We start from the raw sequence: 26,095 nt of genomic DNA, 5'->3' as shown, positions 1-26,095 counted from the left end.
CTAAACAGAAAGGGAACAAGGGATGCTGTTAAAATGAAAGCCCTATTTAATACTTTACATTTCAAATGCTTTAATTGTTTTTCCTTCTTTTCTGTATCTTCAATAAAAAGTTAAAAGGACTTTTAATGATGTGTTTGCCATGGTACTAAGCACTCTGAGGTTTCTGTATAGCAAAATCCAAACCTTGTTTAAAACTGTTTAATGTTGGACTGTGACTGGGTTGTGACCCAGTGACCTTTGACTCCTGGGGTCTATATATTGCATCTAAATTAATACAACAGAAGTCTTCAGTTTAGATGAATGAAACCCAAACTGGAGGGATTCTCAGAGCTTAGTCCTGAGACAAGCTCTCCGTGCATGGAATTAGGTAAAGGTGCAGATGAATAATTCAAAGGGTACTACAGAAATTAAACTACCCTAGTTATTTCCATGACTGATTTTCATTTTGTCCAAATAAAGGGCTTAATTCTGCAAGACCTTACATGGTAAAGAGAAGGGAAAGTCCATCTGCTGAGCTTCAGGACATGATGATCAACAGATACACAAGTAGCAACCACATGCAGCAGAGAAAGGCGCATTAGGCTCGGGAAGGTGAGCTGACACCTCCACCAGCATCCCTTTCTCCATCTATGTGCCAGATCTGACAGGATGTATGCTGAGGGATGGAAATTTGGCATGGCTTCTGCAGTGGTGCTGGCTGTGTCTACACTGGAGCTGGAAGGTGTAATTTCCAACTGAGCTAGCACGCTAAAAATAGACATGGACCTGCAATGGGAGAGGCAAGCTATCCCAAGGACTCACCTAGGATCTCAGATGGGATTGTACTTAGGACAGCTAGCCTGTCCCACTGCTGGTGCCACCACAGCTACACTTCTAGTTTTAGTGGTATCACAGGGTTGCTGGCCCCTTTAAGGAGAGTGTGGGCCCCCTTGCAAGTAACAAGCCAATTTAAGGGGAATGAGTCTATCTAAGCAGGTAGTTAATTGAATAATGAGCACCTCAGCCTGATAAAAGGCCATCAGGGCTCAGGTAACCCTTTATGAGTATTTTGCCAACAGTTTAAGAAATAAATCTGTGTATTCTATTAGTAAAAGAAGCTTCCTTTTAATGACACAATATGCATAGCAACTGGGAAGTCTTTGGGACCCCATGAGAGTAAAGGTTCGATATAATTGGAAAATATTATTAAAATGGAGAAAAAATTGTATATCTGAAGTATACAGTATATCAGATTGTATATTATTATGCCTCCTTGTGGATATTTGTCTTTATTGTTTCACTCAATTGATCCCATCCCTTTAAGAAGCCCCATGGAGCCTGAGGTTTGTAAGGTAGATTTATTTCCCGCTTTTGGGGTTCCTTGACCTAAATGTCTATCAGTCAGTTCTCTTCAGTCTCAAAAGTCCAAAGTAAAAGGTCCCTTAAAAGGCTTACTATTACAGCACCGACCACAAGAAAGGTCAGAGGATGATCTGTTCCAGGCAACACCCATGAAAACCTCAGCCTATAGACAGAAATAACCTTTGTTTGCAAGAATAGCACTTTCTTCTGACCCAGTCATTCACAAGGTCCTGAATGGTTCTTTCAGGGGGAACTTCCTTTCTCCCCTCAGCTCTTCTGACAGCAACCCCCTTAATAATATCAGCAACTGCATCTGGCTGATCTACTTCCACTCTCCCCTGAGGTCTGAATTAACCCCCTTCTCTGACTCCCTGAGGCACTGTTTCTCTTCATTCCACCCTATAACTATCCACTTCTTAAGTATTTTTAATGTTTACCACTTAAATGAGCCCTGTTATTGACTGGGATAAATATATTTCCCCTGAGCACCATGGAATGCATGATATTGTGATGTTCATTAAATCTCCCAGAGCATTTTGGAAAACAGTGCATCTGTAAATATAAATATATACCATTTGATTTGCTATAAAATGAGATGTGTGGGAAATAGTTGCATTTTCAAGTGATTAAATCAATCGACAATATGACACAAGCCAAATATCTGCTATAGGCACTTTAGTTTGCTTCATTTGGTTGCAGAATTCCTTTCCCCCGTTCTCACTCACACACTGTACAGCTGTCATCAAAGCTGATGCAGAGTTTCATTTTTTGTCCTCTGTAACTCTCCTGACTTAACTTCAGAATATAATCATCACTAGACTACAATACTGTGATGTTATTGGCACACTGCCTGTTATGTTCAACAAATTTTATATCATGAAAAATCCCAGATCTTAAGAAAGAAACTTGAGGCTTCTCTTCCTGCTGTTCAAGTTAATGCATTTAGCAGATGGCACTGTTAAAGACTCAATCTTTAATAAGATTAGACTGGATTATTGAATTTTAGAGAGAATTTTGCCTGATTATCACAGCCTTGTGATAACATTTCGTTAAATGTTTCTAGAGACTTCGTTTATACTAGATATAAATCAAATCTTTAACGTAATAACTACACCCAGAATAAGGAAAGTTGACCCAAACAGATCTTAGCTAGAAGGAATAATAAGGCCCAATAGAACTATACCAGTATAAAACTGGGTTAAATTTGAGTAGAAAAGGCCCCTGACTTCAAAAGGACAACCTAGATGAATGAGGATTACTTATACACATGTTCAAATACTGTAATTTATTCAAGCAATAAATACTCACAGATGCTCTGCATCAGTCTACTTTGTTAAAAAATTGTTTAAATAGTTTTGGATGACAAATAAATGTGAAGACTCCACAATCTGCTTGAGGAAATGCCACTGGCAGAAAACAGGTTGAATAAGTTATTCATGATAAACTATTTGCTCAGCTATAATAGCCAGCAAGTGACTCAACATATACCATGGTGTGAAGACAGAAACCACAGTTTGCAAATACATGGGTTTTACAAGTCTATACTACACATCACTTTCAGAGGCATGTAGTGTATGTACCTGCATGGCCCCTCTAGAAAGGGTATAAACAGCAGTGTAGGCAGAGAGGCAAGATCAGAATTCAGATCTACCCGAAGGGTCCGGGTATTTATGTAAGTACATATCCTACGTCTCCCTGCTCACTCAATCTGTGCGTCCCAGTCAACATAACAATTTTTAGCAGTGCAGTTTCCCATTGCCTCCCTGCTGCTGGACCCTTTCCCCACTGCAGGGAAAGACTCCAGCAGCTGGGAGGTTGCAGGGAAAGGCTTTGCCAGCTCCCTTCTGCTGGAGACCTTCCCCACTGGAAGGAAAGGCTCTACCAGCTCCCCACTGCTGGAGTTCTTCCCCACCACAGGGAAAGGCTCAAGCACAACAGGGGCAGTGAGGAAACATGCTGCCAGCTGCTGCAGGCATCTCCCACTGCAAGGGAAGACTCCAGCATCAGGGAGGCAGTGAGGTAAAGCTGCCAGCTCTCTGCTGCTGGAGCTCTTCCCTGCTTCAGGGAAAGAGTCTGGCAGTGGGGACTGGAGGGCTGATGGGGGGCAGGCAGATAGTAAGGAAAGACTTTGGTAGCTCCCAGTTGCTGGAGTCTTTCCCTTCTGCAAGGAAAAAAAATTCTGGCAGGGGGGATGCAGCTGGGAAAGGCTGAGCCATTTCCAGCTGTCTCTCCCATGCCAGAGTCTTTGTCACCCTGTGTCAAGGTATTATTCCCACTCTGAACTTTAGCGTCCAAAAACTGGGGACCTGCATGTACCCTTCTAAACTTAAGTCCTAGCTTAGATCTGATAGCGCTGCCACCAACCAAAAATATTGTGTTTTGATACACTTCCTGTCCCCCAAACCCTTTCCTGGGGGACCCAAGACCCAAACACCTTGGGTCTTAAAACAAAGAGAAATAAACCATTCCCCCTCCCAGACTTCCCCTCCCTGGGTTACCCTGAGAGATACACTGATCCAAACTCCTTGGATCCTAAGACAGAAAGGAATTAACCTTCCTCGCCTTCCTCCTCTCCCCCCACCAATCCCTGGTGAGTTCAGACCCAGTCCCCTTGGGTCTTAAACAAGGAAAAAAATCAATCAGGTTCTTAAAAAAAGAAAGCTTTTAATTAAAGAAAGAAGTAGTAAAAATTATCTCTGTAAAACCAGGATGGAAAATGTTTACAGGGTCTTCAGCTATACATAGATTAGAGGGACTCCCTCCCCCCTAGCCTAAGTTACAAGTTACAGCAAACAGAGGTAAAATATCCTTCCAGCAAAATACACATTTGCAAATAAAGAAAACAAACAAAAGACTAATCCGCCTTCTGGCTAGTACTTACTATTTTGAACATGAGAGACTGTTTCAGAAAGACTGGAGAAAGTTGGTTACAGGTCTGGTCCCTCTTAGCCCCAAGAGCGAACAAAGAACGAAACAAACAGCACAAACAAAGATTTCCCTCCACAGAGATTTGAAAGCATCTTCTCCCCCCATTGGTCCTTTGGTCAGGTGTCAGACAGGTTCACTGAGCTTCTTAACCCTTTACAGGTAAAAGAGACATTAACCCTTAACCATCTGTTTATGACACCCTGTGAAAGGCTCTGGCAACAGGGAGCTGCTGAAGCTACGCACCACAGCATGGGCACAGCCTGCTTTTCACTGCGACATGTAGCTACATGTACAGTACACACCTCCAAAAGCAGTCTGTAGTGCAGAGCTAGCCTTGTAGATGAACCAACTGGATGTATGACACCACTACCTAGATAATCACTGATCCTGAGCACGCAACAGGGATCAACTTTGAACAGTTGACCAGAAGCAAAAACAAACAAATTTATTTTCCATTAAACACATTTATGGATTTCTCTCGTGTCTGTCAAAACTGAATTACTCTGTTTAAGATAAAGAAATAAAATAAACCACAGTTCAGAAAGCAGATCTTAGGTGGGATTCCCACCCCTGCTCCATTGCTCCAGTCCCTTTACAGCACATAAAAGGGTTGGAGTGGCGTAAAGGATAATAGGATGGCTTGCCCCATTAAGGACTAAAAACCTAGTTATGAAACATGCATACCTGAGCAGAGATCAGGTGATTCCCCTATAAGAGAAGTAGGAAGTTACAGGAAGGGAGGATGCTTAGGGAGCGCAAATAGAGGAAGCTGTGGCAGAGACTGCAGAAGAGCTTCAGTGAGCAGGAGACCTTTGACTATAGGTTAAGAGTTCGAGCCTAGAAGCCAGAGGGCTGTGGGAGCAGAATCCATCGGTTAAGAATGAAAATGCTGCAGCCAGGTGGGCCTTGGAGTGGCTGCCAAAGCAGCAAAGACCCCAGGCAGAAAGGCCTGGGAATAGGAAGAGAAACTTTTCTTTGTGTGGACTTTAATCTGGGACTTGGAGTTTTATTTAGAGTTTATATTATGCCAATATTTTAGACCCTGGAAGACGGGGCATTATTGGATGAAAAGCCTGGGTGGAGTTTATTGGAGGAGCCCCAAAAGGGAAACTGAGATGAGGAGTCACTTGCAGGGCTGCTTTGAGGCCACGAGGGGGAGCCTGGGAGGAGGCCACTCACATTCACAGGCCCCTGAAGACCCATTCCTAATCAAAGGATGATTCCCTTGATGCAGGTACTGTGGAAAACATATGTGGGGCTGCCTCCCAAGGACTGTCTCACAAACCCCTGGGTAGGGGGAGTACCACATGTGGGGCTTGGGCCAGGAAGAGTATGTTGGAGCAGGGCCATTGCACAGAACACAGCAGAGAATGTTGGCAGCGCTGGACCCTAGCACTACTGAAATTACCCCAGGGGGTCGCTCCAGCCCCAGGACTAATCACATGAAAATATGACTGAAAGCTATGTAGCTTCTCCTCCCCTATCAGAGAGTTGTGTGCTGCACCTCTTAGGAGCACAGCACAAAAATCTCACCCACAATTCCTTTAGTAATTCAGTCATATTTGCACATAACCTTTTTTTTTAAATAGACTTTTTCACATCTTCTAGTCTTGTCCACCACACATCCCCTACCCTCTTTCCTGAGCTAGACTTGGTTAAATCCAATTTAACTGTATTGAATGGAAGTCAATGGAGCTACTACTCCTGATATATACCAGTGTAAATAGGGTTAGAATCTGTCTCTATAACTTCACCTCCCAGAAAACAAGTAGTTGAAAAGAATGGGCAAGAGGGACTACTATAAAGGCAGCAGCCCCTAATTTCTCCCTAGTCTGCTTTTTTTTATCTGGAAACATGGAGGTCAGGCCTCAAGTGTCAAGTCTATTCTTTCTCTTTTTTGCTTTCCAGCTTGGCCATCCAGAAGATATAAGAACACAAGATGTAAAGATGATAAATAAGTTTGAGAGACAGAGACAGTATGAAGTTATTAGTTGAACACGGCTTCAGCACTGGTTAGTGGCAGCTATACAATGAATTACTCATAAAGGGCACCTTCCTTCCACTTGCTTATCAGGATCTGGACTCCAGTTCCATCAGACACAGCATGAAGACTTGGAGAAAGGAAGAAAGAAAAAAAAGTGGAGAATAGTTGGTCTACTGGAGGGCACTGAAAGGTCTTCATCTTTTCTTCCAATACTGGATCCCGCCTCATACATCAAATTTCTCAGTCAAACAAGACCCAAGACTCTGATTTCTCATCCAGTAGAATGGGAGAGTCTCTCCCTGAATAACTATATGAAGAAGTAGAAATAGCTCTCACCATGACCCGTCTCTTTTGACAGTTAAACAATCTCCCTCTTTCACAACATTTCAGCTGAAGGTCCTGGCATAAGTGTGAATAACGTCTGGAGCGCTCAGGCATGAAAGAAAGGGGAATTCAGTTCTACAAATGATAAACTGCCAAATTATGGGAGCATGCAATAGAATTCATGCTTATTTGCTTCCTCTGAAGAGTTCTGGTTTCACTTCTGAATCCAGCCAGAGAAGAAGCGGTGTTACTTAGTAGATAGACTACAAGACTAGGACTCAGAAGACCTGGATTCTATTCCTGGCTCTGTCACTGGCCTGCTGGGTGACCTTGGGCAAGTCACTTTTTCCTCTGCCTCAGTTTCCCCATCTATAAAACGCAGCTAATGAAACTGAACTCCTTTGTACTATTAAGAACAAATAGAATCTGTCTGAAGGAGATGGATCTATTTCAGTCTACTTGAAGCATTCTTTCCCTCTATTTTACTTTCTCTTGCCAGCCTTACAAACTAAGATTTAGGTTCTGCCTAATTCTTGCGCAGATGTGCAGCAAAGAGCCCTCCCCAATTCTGCACTGACCATGCAAGGGATGGCTAAAATTGCTGTCCTCTCATCAGTGGAGCACAGGGACTGCTTCCTAGTTATTCTGTTGGGGTTGGGAGCAATGGGCAGTAGGTGGCTCTGCCCTGCGTCACTTGGGTGGGATGCTGCACCTGTAAAGAGATGTAACAGTTTGAACACTCCTCTCTGCACCAGAGAGCTCTACGAGGTGTTCTTCCATGGGACATCAACAGTGCTTCCCTTGAAGTACAGTTCCTCACTTGGGCTGTTCCTACAAGGCACAACCTAGCCTCGCATGACCAAGTGCCCCTTTTGATAAAGGAGTAATTCTAGGCTCATGTCATCTGAAGTTATTCTAAGATAAAAAGCCTGTGAAATGCTGTGAAATGACAGTAGTTATGAAATTATTCCATATTTCTCTGCACAAGCAACATTATTTTGATAGCATTGCTTCCTTGGACGCGGGTCCAAGGGCCGTGTTTAATAATAAAAACCTTGTTGAAAGGTTAGACACATTCCAGTATTTTAACAGAATTGAAAAAGGTGCTCTGTTAGCTTTAACAGTGACATTGCCTGTATCAGGCTGGCTGAAGACAGATGGCCATTGTGTTGAGGAGATTGCTAATGAGCAGGAAAAGCCATCCTATCTGTTGTGCTGACAGCGTTGGAGGAAAATAGACAAATTGGATTAGCTGCTGTTCAGTAATCTTCATTTTGTTAGGAAAAGTGCAAATTTAATATCTACACATTGTATTTGTACCAATAAAGGTGTTTTTAAGAGTACTTCTAATCTTTGCTCTCTGCAAAGAAGATTCAACCCTTTTGATATTAAATAGGGAACTTTCAAGCATTACGGTTGAGATTTTCAAAGCAGTGCAGGGGATTTATTCACAATTATTCACCTCTAATTGGCAGAAGCCTTTCTGGAACGTGCGCTTTAGCCAAACACAAATTATGCTCTAGTCAAACAAGTTATTAGGCTCAATACAGAGGTAAATGGGTGAAATTTGGAAGTATCATTCTATGTGTCTAGTTCCAGGATAGAAAGATCTGAAAGCCTCTTGCCTCCCTATTGAGTGCTTTAATTATAACATACAAGGTTACCTCTGACATTTTGCACACATGAATAAAGTTCTATTCTACCAGCGCTGTGCCAACCTCATGAGCTAAGAAGGTTGACCAGTGACAATTATATAGGCACACGCATGGCTGTTCCACATATTAGTCTCTATAAATTAGATTGACTAGTCTCTTGCAACTTATGGCAATACTTCCCCTCCAACTTGACATTTTCAGGGTAAAGTTGTACTATTATTTAACAGTTTAGGTCTTTCTGGACTGAGGAGTAGATGAGCCACTTCACATTCTTTTTGTCCTATCATTTTCTGGGAGGTGGATTTTGCAACATTGTCAGTCTAGGTAACTGTAGGACCGAGGGAGAGGTTGCCTATGGTAAACACAGTTGCTAGTAAGTCTTTTTCTCAAAACAACTCACCCATATAGCAAAACAAAAGCCAAATTATCACATGCTAAACACATCCCACAATAGAATTCTTCAGGTAGGAGCGCAAAACCCAAAGGAAAAGTCAGGGAAAAGTTAAAGAAATGTCTCAAATGAACTGAAGATCCAAGTGTGCTACCCAAACTTCCTCCATTCAGCTTTAAAGATGCCCTGTGAAGGTTATTTATTTTTAATTGGATCTATACCATCCTTCCTTATATTGTTTAAAGGAGAAGATCTGAAAGTGTTTCCTCCCTTACCTAGAAATGCCAGGAATGTAAAATCTGGTTTTCCCTGGTTTCACTGGAGGGCATCTTGGCTGTTTCAAAGCATGTTCATGGTGCTGAAACTTTAATAATGCCCCAAAAGCCCATTAGTTATTGAAACTGAATGAGGAGTTAAGAACCCCAAAAAACAAAAATTCAAAACAAAAATTGACACAGGACTACAAAGCCCTTCCCCTTCTCGATTGCTCAGCTTTCTGTCCCTTGAGTCTTTTAAGGTTATTATTATCCATTTTTCAAGCAGCATTTTCTAGAGCAGACAAGACCTGAATTTTTAGCATAAAAAAATCTCCCTTTTAAAAACAAAAATCCCATATCTTTCAGGCCTTCTTTACCTATAATAAATAAGCCAAAAAAGTCTCTACCCCTTTTTTTTTCTTTGCAAGTCACCTTTAATTATCAAAATCATGCAGCTAATAACACAAACTTTCAGGTCACTAACTTTGCTAGATGTAATAATATAAGTTAAGGAAGACAAGCTAAGAAAAATAACTTTATAAAGAGTCAGTGAAACCTAAAGCATTAGCAAGCATTAGCGTGGTAGGTCAACAGTATACAACACCAAGGCTATACATTCCACGACACTGGGTACATTGCAAATGTTCAGAGATTTCTCAATCTTGACTCAGAGAAATAGTATGGTCTTGTATGTACTGGGAGTGAATGGCATCAGATTAAAAGGATATTGCACATTTAGGCAGCATATGGTCCTGGAATGCTGCTCCAAGCTGGAAGGACTCCGCTAAAAAAAAGCATGCAGTAGTGGCATAATCTTGATAAATACCATTGGATGTCTGTAAACTATTCATGGTCAAGAAAAATTCAAAACAAAACTAAAAAGGAAGAATCTGTATAACAAAGCGCAAACAAGATCATGGAAAGACCTAAATAAAATCTGTGACTCAAAGAATGGAATTTTTTTGTATTCTCTCTCCTTTTTGTAATGAGGTCAAAAGCAATTAGGAACCTATATATGTACTTCAACAGCTATTTGGAAAGCAAAGCTTTAAGAAAAACAACTAGCAACAAACACAACCAAGTCAGTCTCTTCCCTTATAACATGACATGGTTTTAATTAAGGAAGAATGTTAGCACGGAGCAGACCTATAAGCTCAGTAGGAACGAGTGCATTCAAATGTTGAGTGGGGAATAAGGGTTAAGCTTTTTGCTGTAAACTTCACATGTTTTATGTTAATGTACTGTTTAAGCCCTTGCATTTCTGATGATGTCTCTTGACAGGAAAAGGAGTATTTGTTTTGTCTGACTTTACATTCTCAGGAAATCATTGCTAGAACTACACAAAAAACTGTGTCTATTCTTTACTGTGACCTCTGCCTTCCACAAGGAACAGTTTAGATGCATTTTCCAGAGAATGAAGGTATGTAATTCCCTCTCTTATGGAAAAGTCTTACCTGGGTAATCATTTTTGTCTATGTCTGAGTCTCCTCTTAGAGTAAAGCCAAATCCCGCAGGCATGGACTGTGAGGCCCAGGCTCCATTAAGAACCTGTGAAGGGTTAGCATTTAACCCATTCCTGTGTCCATTGTAAATGAGCACTTTGCCTCTTCCGTCTTCTCCTGCAAATGGTGCACCGATTGCAATGTCTGCAATAGAGTAAAAAGAGTTGACAACGTTAAAACAAAGACAGAATTAACTCTGACAGGGAAAGTAGACAAGAGGGACCTGTGTTGTGGGTTAACAAGAGCTGGGGCTTAATCAGTTTTTCTTTATTGCATAGATTCTATTTCAAGACAAATACATAAAAACATTTAATAGTGCTTTAGTGTTTCAAACTTTCATGCCTATAGTTGTAATGAATTTATTTTCATATGAAAGGGCCTTCTCATTGCAATAGATAGGCAACACACGTCTATTATTAATTGCACATTTTCCTTTGTCATGTTTTTATAGCAATCAACAAGACTTAAACTGAGACTGAAATAATGGCTAATGTTACATTCATCTGTTTAAACTAAACATACACTGTGTGATGTTCCCTGTTTTCTCCAACACCTAATTAATTAGCAGCAGCTCTTTAAGAAGCTCTGCTTTGTGGCTTTTTCCAGCTTAAAAAAAAATTCAATGACGGCAAAAAAGTACATTGTTGAACAGCCAACTTTACAGCATGCAGAAGGGAAAACAGGAATGAAGTGGATAACAGCATAAGATCAGTTTGGTTTGTATGTAAAACACCTTACCATGAAATGGGAAACATCTCCTTTATTTTCATGACAAATAAAAATAAATAAATAGTTAAAAAAAACCTGTTGAGCAGTATTTTGGAGAAGAGATCAATACAGAATAATAGACAGCCCCAGAGGGAATGCAAAGCTGTAATTCACTCAAGGGACTCTCTGGATGTCATAAACCAGGAGAATAAGCTGGAGCAGTTCATGGAATTGCAGATCCCTGAAAGAAAATTTATTCTATAACTGGTGTAGGGCCATATGCTATTTAGAATTTATACTCTTTATGGATAACAAACCCTCCCTTGCTATTTTTCAGGAACAAAAATCAAAGAAACAGCCATGATGACTAAGTAGACTGCGTGAGTTTATCTGCTAAAAGACAATGACAAGATTTTCAAAATGACAAGAGATTTTGGGTGCTTAGCTTAAGTTTCTTTGAAAGGGCTGAGCACCTGTCCACTGACGATCAGGTCCCTTTAAAGAGTCTCGAGCTAGAACCTCAAATCACTAACCACTTAAAAAGCCTTGGCCAGTGGATGGAGAAAATAATGTCCGATGAAAGACTTGAGGATGAAAGACTTGAGGACAGATTTTGAAAGGTATTTAGGCACCTAAAAATGTAGCTAAGCACTTAGTGGAATTTACAAATGCCCTTAAGTGGCCAGTTTCCACAAGTTAATGGGAGTTAGGCACTTTTGACAAGAGATCCTCACAATTCCTTCAGCTGGGACTATGAGCAAGATGCTCAGGTCTTTGAACCTCAATCAGCTCATGTACACAACTGGGAAGAAGCAGAACACCTTTTAAACTGGTGCTGTATCGAATCAAATTCATTTATAAAAACATCATATTACATTTTAATACATATTATTATGAGCTGAGTTCAAACCTCTTTAAGCCTGATGTGTGAATGAGTTCTCCATTTAAGCCAGTTGTAAGAGAGTTAAGGAGAAATACCCCAAACAAAGCCTAATAGTGTCTATCCAGAAAGTAGCACTAAGAGGGCAGAGGGATGGGTGTGTGGGGTGGAGAGAACTGACAGAAAAGAAGTGCTTGCCTACACTTAAAACATTAAAGCAGCAAAGCTGTGCCACTGCAGCTGCGTAGCGGTAGTGCTTCAGTGTAGACTAGCTATGCCGACGAGAGGGGTTCTTCCATAGGTGTAGGTAATCCACCTCTCTGAGAGGCAGTAGCTAGAATGATGGAAGACTTCTTCTGTTGATCTAGCACTGTCTATATGGGGACTTAGGTCAGCGCCACAGCACCACTCAGGGATGTGGATTTTTCATGGCCCTTTCTGACATAGTGAAATCATCCTAATTACCTAGGGCGACCAGGCCTAAAAACAGACTGAGACAGAGATACAGACTGAAGAAGCGCTGAAAGCATGTGGCTGACCCTGGAAGAAACCTGGGGAGAGGTTTTTGGGTCAGGAGTGCTGGCGGAAAAGACTGCTCTTGAAGCTGTGAGCAAAAGAAGCTATTTCCTGTAATTTGACTCCCTCTGCATTCAGATACACAGGACTTTGAACATTCTTTGTAAATAAACAAAACTGCTTCAAAGAAATACCTATCACCATTTTCTGCTCCCAACTGGAACACCCACAGGGATCCAAACTTTGACTAGCCGTTCGGATCAAAAAGGGGCAATTCTGCTCTGAGCAGTGGGGTCTAGTTTTCAAGAGAGAGATTGTGAGCTGGTATTCCTATTGAATCGAGACAGAACAAATAATGGAAGTGCTTGCAGAAATCAAAAGTGGCCAGTAGGATTTAAATCAAGAACTAAAACAAAAGCTGGAGGTTTTGCAGGAAGAGCTCAAGAGATGATTGCAAACTGAGATGAGATCTCTATTGGAGCACGAGATCTTGCGTGACCTACAAAATAAAAAGGCATCATATAAAAAATGGAAACTAGGTCAGATCACAAAGGACGAATATAGGTAAATAACACAGGAATGCAGACGCAAGATTAGAAAGGCAAAGGCACAAAATGAGCTCAAACTAGCTATGGGAATAAAGGGAAACAAGAAGACTTTTTATCAATACATTAGAAGCAAGAGGAAGACCAAGGACAGGGTAGGCCCACTGCTCAGTGAGGAGGGAGAAACAGTAACGGGAGACTTGGAAATGGCAGAGATGCTTAATGACTTCTTTGTTTCAGTCTTCACTGAGAAGTCTGAAGGAATGTCTAGTATAGTGAATGCTTACGGGAAGAGGGTAGGATTAGAAGAGAAAATAAAAAAAAGAGCAAGTAAAAAATCACTTAGAAAAGTTAGATGCCTGCAAGTCACCAGGGCCTGATGAAATGCATCCTAGAATACTCAAGGAGTTAATAGAGGAGGTATCTGAGCCTCTAGCTATTATCTTTGGGAAATCATGGGAGACGGGGGAGATTCCAGAAGACTGGAAGGGGGCAAATATAGTGCCCATCTATAAAAAGGGGAATAAAAACAACCCAGGAAACTACAGACCAGTTAGTTTAACTTCTGTGCCAGGGAAGATAATGGAGCAGGTAATTAAATAAATCATCTGCAAACACTTGGAAGGTGATAAGGTGATAGGGAATAGCCAGCATGGATTTGTAAAGAACAAATCGTGTCAAACTAATCTGATAACATTCTTTGATAGGATAACGAGCCTTGTGGATAAGGGAGAAGCGGTGGATGTGATATACCTAGACTTTAGTAAGGCATTTGATATGGTCTCGCATGATATTCTTATAGATAAATTAGGAAAGTACAATTTAGATGGGGCTACTATAAGGTGGGTGCATAACTGGCTGGATAACCGTACTCAGAGAGTAGTTAATTAATGGCTCCCAATCCTGCTGCAAAGGTATAACAAGTGGGGTTCCGCAGGGGTCTGTTTTGGGACCGGCTCTGTTCAATATCTTCATCAACGATTTAGATGTTGGCATAGAAAGTACGCTTATTAAGTTTGCGGACGATACCAAACTGGGAAGGATTGCAACTGCTTTGGAGGACAGGGTCAAAATTCAAAATGATCTGGACAAATTGGAGAAATGGTCTGAGGTAAACAGGATGAAGTTCAATAAAGATAAATGCAAAGTGCTCCACTTAGGAAGGAACAATCAGTTTCACACATACAGAATGGGAAGAGACTGTCTAGGAAGGAGTATGGCAGAAAGAGATCTAGGGGTCATAGTAGACCACAAGCTTAACATGAGTCAACAGTGTGATACTGTTGCAAAAAAAGCAAACGTGATTCTGGGATGCATTAACAGGTGTGTTGTAAACAAGACACGAGAAGTCATTCTTCCGCTTTACTCTGCGCTGGTTAGGCCTCAACTGGAGTATTGTGTCCAGTTCTGGGCACCGCATTTCAAGAAAGATGTGGAAAAATTGGAGAGGGTCCAGAGAAGAGCAACAAGAATGATTAAAGGTCTTGAGAACATGACCTATGAAGGAAGGCTGAAACAATTGGGTTTGTTTAGTTTGGAAAAGAGAAGACTGAGAGGGGACATGATAGCAGTTTTCAGGTATCTAAAAGGGTGTCATCAGGAGGAGGGAGAAAACTTGTTCACCTTAGCCTCCAATGATAGAACAAGAAGCAATGGACTTAAACTGCAGCAAGGGAGATTCAGGTTGGACATTAGGAAAAAGTTCCTAACTGTCAGGGTAGTTAAACACTGGAATAGATTGCCTAGGGAAGTTGTGGAATCTCCATCTCTGGAGATATTTAAGAGTAGGTTAGATAAATATCTATTAGGGATGGTCTAGACAGTATTTGGTCCTGCCATGAGGGCAGGGGACTGGACTCGATGACCTCTCGAGGTCCCTTCCAGTCCTAGAGTCTATGAGTCTATGAGCAGCAACTACCAAGTGCCTGGACAGAATGGGGAAACCTGCACAGGCTTAAAAGGTAAAAGAGATTGATGAGGTGATCAGCAACCTGACTGCCATTTGTGGTGTTTTTGGGGATAACCCAGACCAAAAAGAGGTTCTGTCACAACCTGCCCTGTAACCAGGGGTGCTCATATGCTATGCAGCTTTGGTTCAGACCCAACATAGTAGCCTGCCCACAAGCACAAGGTCTCACTCTGGCTTCCACCAGCCGAGTTACTCCTTGCAGGGTGACCCCAACAGTCCTTCCAGTCTCAAGTCTCCCCAAGTCCATCCACCCAAGTTCTTAACTACCAGACTCCTGACCTTTTTCTCTCTGGCGTGTCATCCCCGAAGGTGTGAAGTGAGCCCCCTCCCAGGCACTAGCTTCCTTTGGGGGACACACTCCACATAGATTGCACAACAGAGATGGGTTTGGGGTAAAAATGAACAAAAAGTTTATTTAATAGAAAAATTGCAGCTTCAAATATGAAATTGTAAGGGGAAACAAACACATACAAGTTACACAGAAAATAAACAAAGATGCAACCACAGGCTTTACACTTGCAAATTAGATTACACTCCCTTTTGTAATACAAGTCACCTATTGCCTTAGAACGGTTTCCCATCATGCCCCCTGTCAGAGGATTCAGCGTTTCACAGACAGCTCCTGCTAAGTGACTGTTCCTCAGTTTCAGTTTCTGAAAACCTTTCACTTCAAAGCACTTCCATTTTTTCAGGGTTTTTTTTCTTCTGTCACTACAAAGATTCAAAGTGGGGATATCCTGTTGTCTTTATGTCTTTTAAAAAGTGGAAGTCAAATCCTAGTGAGGTAAATAGAAAGGAGCATAAACACTGCCAAATTAAGTGTAAAAATGTAATAAGAAAAGCCAGAAAGGAGTTTGAAGAACAGCTAGTCAAAAACTCAAAAGGTAATAACAAAATGTTTTTTAAGAACATCAAAAGCAGGAAGCCTGCTAAACAACCAGTGGGGCCCCTGGATGATTGAGATACAAAAGGAGCTCTTAAAGATGATAAAGTCATTGCAGAGAAACTAAATGGATTCTTTGCTTGTCTTCACGGCTGAGGACGTTATGGAGATTCCCAAACCTGAGTCGGCTTTTGTAGGTGACAAATCTGAGGAACTGTCACAGATTGAAGTGTCACTAGAGGAGGTTTTGGAATTAATTGATAAACTCAACATAAACAAGTCACCGGGACCAGATGGCATTCACTCAAGAGTTCTGAAAGAACTATTAACTATGGTTTGTAACCTGTCCTTTAAATCGGCTTCTGTACCCAATGACTGGAAGATAGCTAATGTAACACCAATATTTTAAAAGGGCTCTAGAGGTGATCCTGGCAATTACAGACCAGTAAGTCCAATGTCAGTACCGGGCAAATCAGTTGAAACAATAGTAACGAATAAAATTGTCAGACACATAGAAGAACATAAATTGTTGGACAAAAGTCAACACGGTTTCTATTGTTTGTAAAGGGTACGACTACCGTTGTAAAGGGAAATCATGTCTTACTAATCTATTAGAATTTTTTGAAGGGGTAAACAAAAATGTGGACAAGGGGGATCCAGGGGACACAGCGTACTTAGATTTCCAGAAAGCCTTTGACAAGGTCCCTCACCAAAGGCTGTCATGGGATAAAAGGGAAGGTCCTTTCATGGATTGAGAACTGGTTAAAAGACAGGGAACAAAGGATATGAATAAATGGTAAATTCTCAGAATGGAGAGGGGTAACTAGTGGTGTTCCCCAAGGGTTAGTCCTAGGACCAATTCTATTCAACTTATTCTTAAATGATTTGGAGAAGGGGTAAAAAGTGAGGTGGAAAAGTTTGCAGATGATACTAAACTGCTCAAGATAGTTAAGACGAAAGCAGACTGTGAAGAACTTCAAAAAGATCTCACAAAACTAAGTGATTGGGCAACAAAATGGCAAATGAAGTTTAATGTGAATAAATATAAAGTAATGCACATTGGAAAAAAATAACCCCAACTATACATATAAGATGATGGGGACTAATTTAGCTACAATGAATCAGGAAAAAGATCTTGGCGTTATGGTGGATAGTTCTCTGAAGACGTTCAAGCAGTGTGCAGAGGTGGTCAAAAAAGCAAACAAGATGTTAGGAATCATTAAAAAGGGGGTAGAGAATAAGACTGAGAATATATTATTGCCCTTATATAAATCGATGGTATGCCCACATCTTGAATACTGTGTACAGATGTGGTCTCCTCATCTCAAAAAAGATATACTGGCACTAGAAAAGGTTCAGAAAAGGGCAACTAAAATGATTAGGGGTTTGAAACGGGTCCCATATGAGGAGAGATTAAAGAGGCTGGGGATTTTCAGCTTGGAAAAGAAGAGACTAAAGGGCAATATGATAGAGGTATATAAAATCATGAGAGATGTGGAGAAAGTAGATAAGGAAAAGTTATTTACTTATTCCCATAGTACAAGAACTAGGGGTCACCAAATGAAATTAATAGGCAGCAGGTTTAAAACAAATAAAAGGAATTTCTTCTTCACACAGCACACAGTTAACTTATGGAACTCCTTGCCTGAGGAGGCTGTGAAGGCTAGGACTATAAGAGCATTTAAAAGATAACCGGATAAATTCATGGAGATTAAGTTCATTAATGGCTATTAGCCGGGATGGGTAAGGAATGGTGTCCCTAGCCTCTATTTGTCAGAGGATGGAGATGGATGGCAGGAGAGAGATCACTTGATCATTGCCTGTTAGGTTCACTCCCTCTGGGGCACCTGGCATTGGCCACTATGGTAGACAGGATACTGGGCTAGATGGACCTTTGGTCTGACCCCGTACGGCCGTTCTTATGTTCTTCCCATTAACTTTAATGGCCCATTGTTGCTTTTTCCTGGGTTTACAATGGATTATTACTTGTTCCTGGTTTTGTGCCCCTCACTCCTGCAAGGTGTATTTGACATTGTAATACAGGTTATGAGAAGAGTGTCTCTCTCTCTCTCTCTCTCACCACAGTCTGTAAACAAATCGCATAATGACTATCAAGTTACAAGCTTTCATAAAAGACCTTACTGAACATATTTCTGTACACAGTAACATTGGATACAATCAGTTGATTCAATTGATTATTCTTTGGGGTTCAGATCCCTCTGTTCTCTCCTTGGGTTGTCTGGACCCTGATTGTCACACCATTAGCCATGGGTTTTTCCATAATATAGCAGAGAGAAAGCAAGTTTTAGCTAATCTGGAACTCACAGCAAGGATTTACTGAACTAAAAATTCAGTTCCAGAAGGAAATCAAAGGGTCACTGACCACAGTGGAAGGCTGTTGAGACACTGAGCCAGGCAAAAGACTTGGGTAAGACCAGACATTTACAACAGTTTTCTATCTTGTTCATAACTAGAGACAGGTCGGGACCAGTGATGCAAAACCCCACTATCTCTGTGGGCAAAACTCCCTGGAAGGCTTATTTGTGCCGATTCAATATTCTTGTTCAGAAAAATAGCTGGGAAAAGGGACAGAAAGGGGGTTTATTAGCAGCCAGCTTGGGTGGCCCAGCTCTGATGGTGCTGCAGAACTTATCTCCAGAAAAGAATGGGGTATCCAAACCTAATTCAAGACCTTGAGATGTGGTTTGGAGCTAGACATCAATTTGAGCTGACCAGGGCACAGCTAAGGACTAGAAGAAGTGGGAAAGAAGAAACACCACCTGAACTGGCAGGGGACCTGTAAAGACTCATGTTCCTGGTATATCCAGATACATCCGAGACCTTCCAGAATAGATAGTCTATACATTGGTCCATTGCCAAACACTTGCAGTTCAAGATCAGTGAAAGGAGGCCAAAGATGCTCTGAGAGACTGTGTGATTTGCTACGGAACTTGAATCTTTCCTTGCAGCAGTTCAGGAAGCAACTGCAATTCAGGATGATGGAAGATGATCACTATAATCCCTGTAAATACAGCTCTGTGTCCAATATGTATGCTAGGAGGGAATTTAATCCGGTTCACGACCACACTGAATGACTGGAACAAATGACACGTGATTTGTAAAACAAGGAAAATTGGCAATAATGCAAAAATTAAAGAGAACAGTTCAGATAAATGCTCATACTGTGACAAAACTGGTCATAAAAAGTATTCTTATATATTTAAGGCAGGCCAAAACAGACTGTCACAAGTATCTAGTGAAAACCTTTCTCCCAGTCTGGGAAATGGTGGGACACCAAGCTGAGGAAACGCTTGGAGGAACAATGATCATCTCCACAGTTTTTGTTTAGATCTGGGCAGTTAAAAAATAGTAACTGGAGTTTGGCTATTGAGTGTGTAATAGCATCTGAGATGTGTGCAGGAATCATTGACACATGACATTACAGTTATGAGACCAGACACACTAAAAAGGCTGCGGAATATGGAATCCAAAACTGAACAACTTAAATTGGTCTCAAATGGAAATGGCACCTGTTCAAAACCTAGGAGGTTGGGTTTGAAGATGACACCTCTAAAATTTGAGCTGGGTGGCTGAACTAGTGGATGAGCTAGTAATTGGAGTGGATTTCATTATGGCTAACAACTGTGTAGTCAACAACAGGAAAGGTGTCTTACAAATTCAATCTGTTGAAATGACCTTTAAAAATATGGCCCAGGTGAGATAAATGGCTTATAGGCCTCCACCATAGCTCTGGTTAAGAAAAGAGATGGCAACACAAGATTCTGACTGGAGTATAGAAAACTAAATGAAGTCACTTGAAAAGGATTCTTATCTATTACCATGGACAGATGATACCCTAGATGCTGTAGCACATTGTCTGTTTTTCACACTGGATCTTAATAGTTGTTATTGGCAAGTGGAAGTGGATGCAAAAGACAAGGGGAAAACTGCTTTCGCAGCAGGATAACACTTGTGGCCATTTAAAGTGTTGGTTTTGACTTGTGTTTGACACCTTAGAGAGGATAACTGGGGGGTATTACATGACATGCCCCTCTCAGCCTGTCTATTTTATCCTGGTGCATGCTAAAACATTTGAACAGGAACTAAAACATTTTAAAATGGTCTGGGATAAGATGAAGGCAGCCAATTTGAAACCGAACCCAAAGAAACATGAGTTGTTTCAAAAAGAGGTAATCCACCTTAGGTATACAATTAGCGAGGAGGAAATTTCACTGACAAAAAGAAAATTGAGGCTGTACAGAGCTGGCCAACTTCCCAAAGACTCACATATGTGCAGAGTTTTATAAGGCTCTGTTCCTATTACAGAAGGTTCATTTGTGGGTTTGCCATTATTGCAAAACCACGGCATAGGTTGGGTGAGAAAGGGAAATCATTTCAATGGTCAGCAGAGTATAATGTGGCATAAGGATCTAATAACTGCTGCTTTCTTGGCCTATCCATGTTTCAAAACCCCTTTCATACTGGACACAGATGCTATTGCTCATGCTTTGAGGGAAGTATCGACAAAAGAACACAAGGGAACTGAGACAGTTGTAGCAAAAGTCTAAATTTTCCTGAGAGAAATTATTGCATCACCTGAAAGGAACTCCTAGGAGTGATTCAAACTATACAATATTTTCATTACTATTTGTATGGGAGAAAGTATGTGGTGAGGTCAGACCATGCTTCCCTGTAATGGCTTTTTAGATTCAGGAATCCTGAGGGAGAGCCACCAGCTTGCCATAGCAGTGCTATGATTTCACAATTACACGCAGGCCTGGCCATAAGCATGGCAGTGTGGATGCCTTGTCCGCAAACAATGCCTTAAGTAGGACAGCAAGGAATTAGTTGCTCAAGGGGAGTGTGCCTTCCTTCCTCTAATTCACATTAGTGCTCATGTTCTTGGTTCATCTTTGAACAAGGGGGCTGGGGCTGCAAGAATGGTCTCTAGAGCAACTAAAGTCTTCCCAACAAGAGGGTCCTTATTTCAGGATATTGTGTGACTGGAAAATCAAATGGCAAAAACAGCCACCCTGGAATGTAAGGTCACCTCACAACACCACAGTAATAGCTTCCTGGTCACAATGGGAAAGCTTGGAATTTAGAGTTGAAATATTGTATAGGAAATGGGAAAAACCGGGGGGGGATGGGTACAGGTACCAGCCTACTGTCCCAAATACACTAAAAAAGGAGTGCCTGAGGTTATGTTGTGGATCTTAAAATTGCTGGACATTTTGGGGTTGCAAATAACTTTATCCAAGTTGAATTTCTATTGGGTAAAATGTAAGCAGGATTGTTAGTATATAGGTCTGTTTGTTAGTCTGGGACAGAATTTTGGGTTGGACTTTTTGATACTCTTATACTAAAATGTGTAAACAAGGCACAAAGACACTGTGATGTTGCTTCTGCCTAGTCTGCTGAATTTGTTAGTATGATGGGAACAGATAAGGGCAGTTAAAGTGTTACTTGAGAGCACTCTTAAGATTGCCTCAACCCCTATCTCAAGGCAAAGTCAAGTGACCAGTTGGGAGGGACAAAAGGGCTTGTGGGGGAGGTATAAAACACTAAAAGACCAAAGAAATGCCCATCCCTGACCTGAGCACAAACTCACTCCTTAACCCTCCCATGGAGTACAAAAGGGGTGGGATGAAGACCTCAGACCCAAAATGGAGCATGACCCTAAGTTGTAAGGGGTGGGACTGTGGGTGTGCATTGCAGGTATATTTGGGCCTGCTAAGGAGGAGGAAGTGGGAATAGGGAAAATGATGAATGGGGAATAAGGAATGGGGAACGGGGACACAGGCAAGGCTCTGCAGCGTCGGAGCTGGGAAGGGGAACATGGGGTACATGCTCTGCCATGTCAGAGCTGGGAATGGAACACTGGGAAACAGACTTTGATGGTGCGTAGAGCTATGGATATATTTGCTTGGAAGTAATCTCAATAAACATCGCATTACCTGCACTTTGGACTTCTGATCTTCTGCTTTCTGTCTGCGAGACAAGAACCAGGGGAGGGGTGAAGAGAAAGTCCTCTGACAAGGATGTAGAAAGCTGGTGCAGGAAACGTGATGCTTGTATTGCAAAGAAGTCTCCTCCTAAACCTGGGAGAGCCCCCTTGCAACAGTATCCTGTGGGGACACCAGTGAAGCTCATTGCTGTTGATGTTCTTGGGCCATTGCCTGAGACAGAGGCTGGTAAGTAGTAGTTGCTGGTAGCTATGGACTACTTCACAAAATAGCCTATGGCTTTCCAAGCAGAAATCAATAGGTTGTGGCAGTAATAGGGTTCTAGTGAATGAATTATTCACTAGATTTAGAGTCCCATGTGAGTTATGCACAGATCAAGGGAGAAATCTTGAATCGAAAGTGTTTCCACAGATTTGTGAGATTCTAGACATACACAAAACTCTCACCCACCACAGCACACCGACAATCTGAAGGGATGATGGAAAAGTTCAATAGGACTTTGGGTGGTCAGTTGGCTACCTTTGTTGAACAGCACCAAAGGGGCTGGGAGTAGCATATCCCATTCCTTTTGATGGATTATAGAACAGTAGTCAATGAGAGTGCTAAGTCTACCCCCTGTTTGGGTATGAGCTAAGTATCCCAAAAAACCTCTTGTAGAGAGTTCCTGAAGATGAACAAAGTCGACTGGGTTAAAAAGGGGAAACAATATTAAAGTGTTAATGTACGTTCAGCATTAGCATTGATGTCAATGGGACTATTCATTTAAGTTTAACAGGCTATATGGCCCTTAATTTCCTCTTTGTTAGGATTAGTCAATGTGTCAGGAATTCAGCTGGCTCTCAGCATGGTTGCCTAGCAACCCAATGAGCTCGTCTGGGCCCAATAAACCTTCACTAAGTGACTGTGCTCCCTGATGGGGCAGAAGGGTCAACAGGTCACCATTTAAGCACCAACAGCAGCACAGTGGCAGCTCAATGCATTCTATGCCCGAAGCTGTGCCAGACCTGCTTCCTGTCCATTCCTTGCTCCCCCCCATGCCTGCTCTGCTCCGCTCCAGGCCTACTCGCTGCCTGTCTCTGAATCCCCTGATTTATAACCCATAATTCTCATCACTGGCTTGTCTCTTGACCACGACTCCGGCTCTGCCCTTTGATTCTGCTCTGAACACTAGGCCAGACTCCTACTCCAATCACTAGGTCACACACAGAGAGATTCTCATCACTTTCAATAGCACATTTACATGTTAAAAGTGGAAGGGTTGCAGAAAAACAAAACGTATATTGTTTTATTTGGCTTTTTTTAACAAGCTTCTTCTAACTCCTGTAGTTCTCTTCAAGAACTGGGAAGAAAGCCATCTTCATACCTGAAGTACCATCATATTTAGTACATAGGCAATTTGCTTGCACCATATAATATATAACATATAATATATAAATTAAGTACCATTATAGCCATCCTGGTTGAGATCTCCAAGATGTGCGATGGCACTGCCGAATCTACCAAACACTTCAGTGCCCGACAGTATCTGTGCGTCTCGGAAGTAGAAAGCACTTTCCTGCAAGTACAGGTAAACTTGTCCTATTTCCTTAGGTTGACTCTCAAATTCACGCTCCATGAAGAGGGGGGCACCAACTAGGATGTCATCTAAACTAGAGGAATAAAAACAAAACCAAATGTCAATGGGAAATTCAGCCAAATGGCATGATTCTGGAAGAAGTGAGAAAGCAGCAGAAATGGCCTCACAATGTGTGATTCAGAGATATAAACCAATAATATCAAATGGGTACGTGGGGCCTAATTCAAAGCCGGCTGCAGTTAACAGGAAAACTTGCATTGACTTCAGTGAGACAAAGTGGGTGAGAGGAGAATATCTACTGAACAAACTTCTTTTGGTGAGAGAGATAAGCTTTCAAGCAACATTGACTTCAGTGGCAGGCTCACGGCATGGAAATCCTGTTACTGTGAAACGCTATTACAATTTGACTGTAATATATTTAATTTTGGCAATGGTTATTTCTTTGTCATGCCAAAAAACTTTACTTAATTGAGAGCAGAGTTTTTTCTACCTTGAGCCTGAAATGATCTCTGAAAATCCTTCCCAGCAAGGAACCAACACAACGAGAGACACACAACAAATTCTAGTATGTCTTTAACTCTTATGTAAAAAGCATATAAAATTTAGGAGGAGTTAAACCAACAGGGCTCTATACAAATGTAATATGGCTGTATAGATAATATTCTAAATCATATAGAATATAAGAGAGAGTGAGATCTTTTCTACGCTTTTAACCACCATATAGAAGTGAAATTTTATACGTTGCTTCAAAACACCTACAGAAATATTATTTTCTATAAATTCAATAGAACTTCTCCATAAGGAAAACTGTAATTTAAAATGTAAAGTTACATTTGTTTGGTTCTTCCATTGTTTTAAATATTAGATACTGTCCTATGCTACACATATCCTGAAAAGGAAGGAAGCAGAGGCTGAATGAACAAACAAATATTAAAACTGTCAGGTTTTTTCCCCTCACTAAAAAACCCCAAATCTTTCTCTTTTTATGAAAGACGCTAGTGGTTTGGACAGCATGTTAGTTGAAATTGCTGATTGCCACAAAAAGAGAACATGCTGTGTGCATTCCATGAATTTTACCAATTGTTTTACAGTTATTCAGCATACACTATATATTACACAGTAGCTCTATCATCCTCCTAGCATTCATTATTGTTATTATTTTATTATAGTACTGTATAGAGACCCCCACTGAGATCGGGACTCAGCTGTGTTAAGTGCAGTTTAAATCAGTTAGTAAGAAATGGTCCATGCTCCAAAATCTTACAATCTAACCAGAGAAGAGAGAAAAAGGGAAGGGGAAGAGAAAGGAGGTATAATTATCCCCATTTTACACAGGGGAACTGAGGCACAGAGAAAATAAGAGATAGATTTTTAAAGGGTCAGATAGGCACCTAGTGGGATTTTCAAAAGCACTTACATGTCTAACTCTCAATGGGAGTTGAGCACTTCGGCTCTTCTGAAAATCTCACTTGGTGCATATGAGTATCTGTAGATGTATAAACATCTTTAAAAAGGTGAGCCTCAGTGACTTGCCTAAGGGCATACTGAAAGACCATGGCAACATCAGAAATTGAAGCCACATCTTCTGAGTCTCAGTCTAGTGCCTTTACTGTAGGACCAATCCTTTGTAAATTAGTGTTGTAAGTGACAAGGTGAATTTTCAATACATGATGTCTTGTGGCTCTGCCTCCTGCCCTGCCCCTGGGGTGACTTGTGCCCTGGGGCCAATAAAAGGAGCAGTCCTTGTACTTGAAAGATAGGTCCATCAATGGCTGTTAGCCAGGATGAGCAGGGACAGTGTCCCTAGCCTCTGTTTGCCAAAAGCTGAGAATGAGTGACAGGGGATGGATCACTTGATGATTTCCTGTTCTGTTCATTCCCTCTGGGGCACCTGGCGTTGGCCACTGTTGGAAGACAGGATACTGGGCTAGATGGACCTTTGGTCTGACCCAGTATGGCCATTCCCCTGAGCAAAAGAACTGCTGTTGCATCTGGCATTGCATAAGGAATACAAGTGAAAAGCTTGCAAACTGAGCCTTCCCCATACACACCCCCACCAGTGCTAGGGACAAATACAATGTGACCCTTAGAAATCTGGTTGGAGGGGGATGGGAAACCCTTCAAAAGGAGAGCCAAGAACCATGTGTTGTAAACAAATATAGTCACCTAGATTACTACTAACAATTTAGATTACTCACAATGAATTTAAATGTCCAGAGCAAGCTTTTGGCACAAGCTTGCAGCCGGTGGCGGGAGGGACAGGTTGCTAATGTGACTTTAAGCCATGTTTATACTCTCCTAATTCTGGGCTGCCTATGGGCATCCACCTAAGCTTCAGCACCCAGCCCCTAAATGCCTATGGGTAAGAGCACTGCCTGACCTCCCCATAGTGCTCAGCTTCCTCACCTTCATGTCCCCAAGACACCATGGGTCCCTTTTAGTGCAAGGTAAGCTCCCTTTTGCAAAGCCTGTTCCAGTGGGAATTCTCCCCTGGCCAAACCCAAGGCTCTAATGTCTCTTTATGCATTACCACAGCAATGTACAAGGGCTTCAGCAGAAGGGAGAATTCTTCCACTCCCATCCCTCCAACTTACTTGTCACTCTCCATGATCCTCATTTACTTGTTTGCTTTTATCTCAATGTGGATAAGAAAAAGCAATAAATCAGTTT

At 41.5% G+C, this 26,095-nt stretch overlaps 1 protein-coding gene across 1 annotated transcript in view; it reads right to left on the bottom strand.

Moving 5' to 3' along the window:
* The window catches only part of ITGA8 (integrin subunit alpha 8), a 182,056-nt gene that overhangs the window by 102,710 nt on the left and 53,251 nt on the right, over positions 1-26,095 (bottom strand). Inside the window, exons 12-13 of the mRNA XM_050939513.1 lie at positions 23,293-23,498; positions 10,335-10,526 (exon numbers count right to left, since the gene is read on the bottom strand). Coding sequence (XP_050795470.1) covers positions 10,335-10,526; positions 23,293-23,498 — 398 coding nt within the window. The remainder of the gene's footprint in view (positions 1-10,334; positions 10,527-23,292; positions 23,499-26,095) is intronic.

Source organism: Gopherus flavomarginatus, chromosome 2 (assembly GCF_025201925.1).
Source record: "Gopherus flavomarginatus isolate rGopFla2 chromosome 2, rGopFla2.mat.asm, whole genome shotgun sequence".
Taxonomy (NCBI): Eukaryota; Metazoa; Chordata; order Testudines; family Testudinidae; genus Gopherus; species Gopherus flavomarginatus.
The sequence above is the reverse complement of the archived record's forward strand: the minus strand, read 5'-3'. Positions and strand labels throughout refer to the sequence as shown.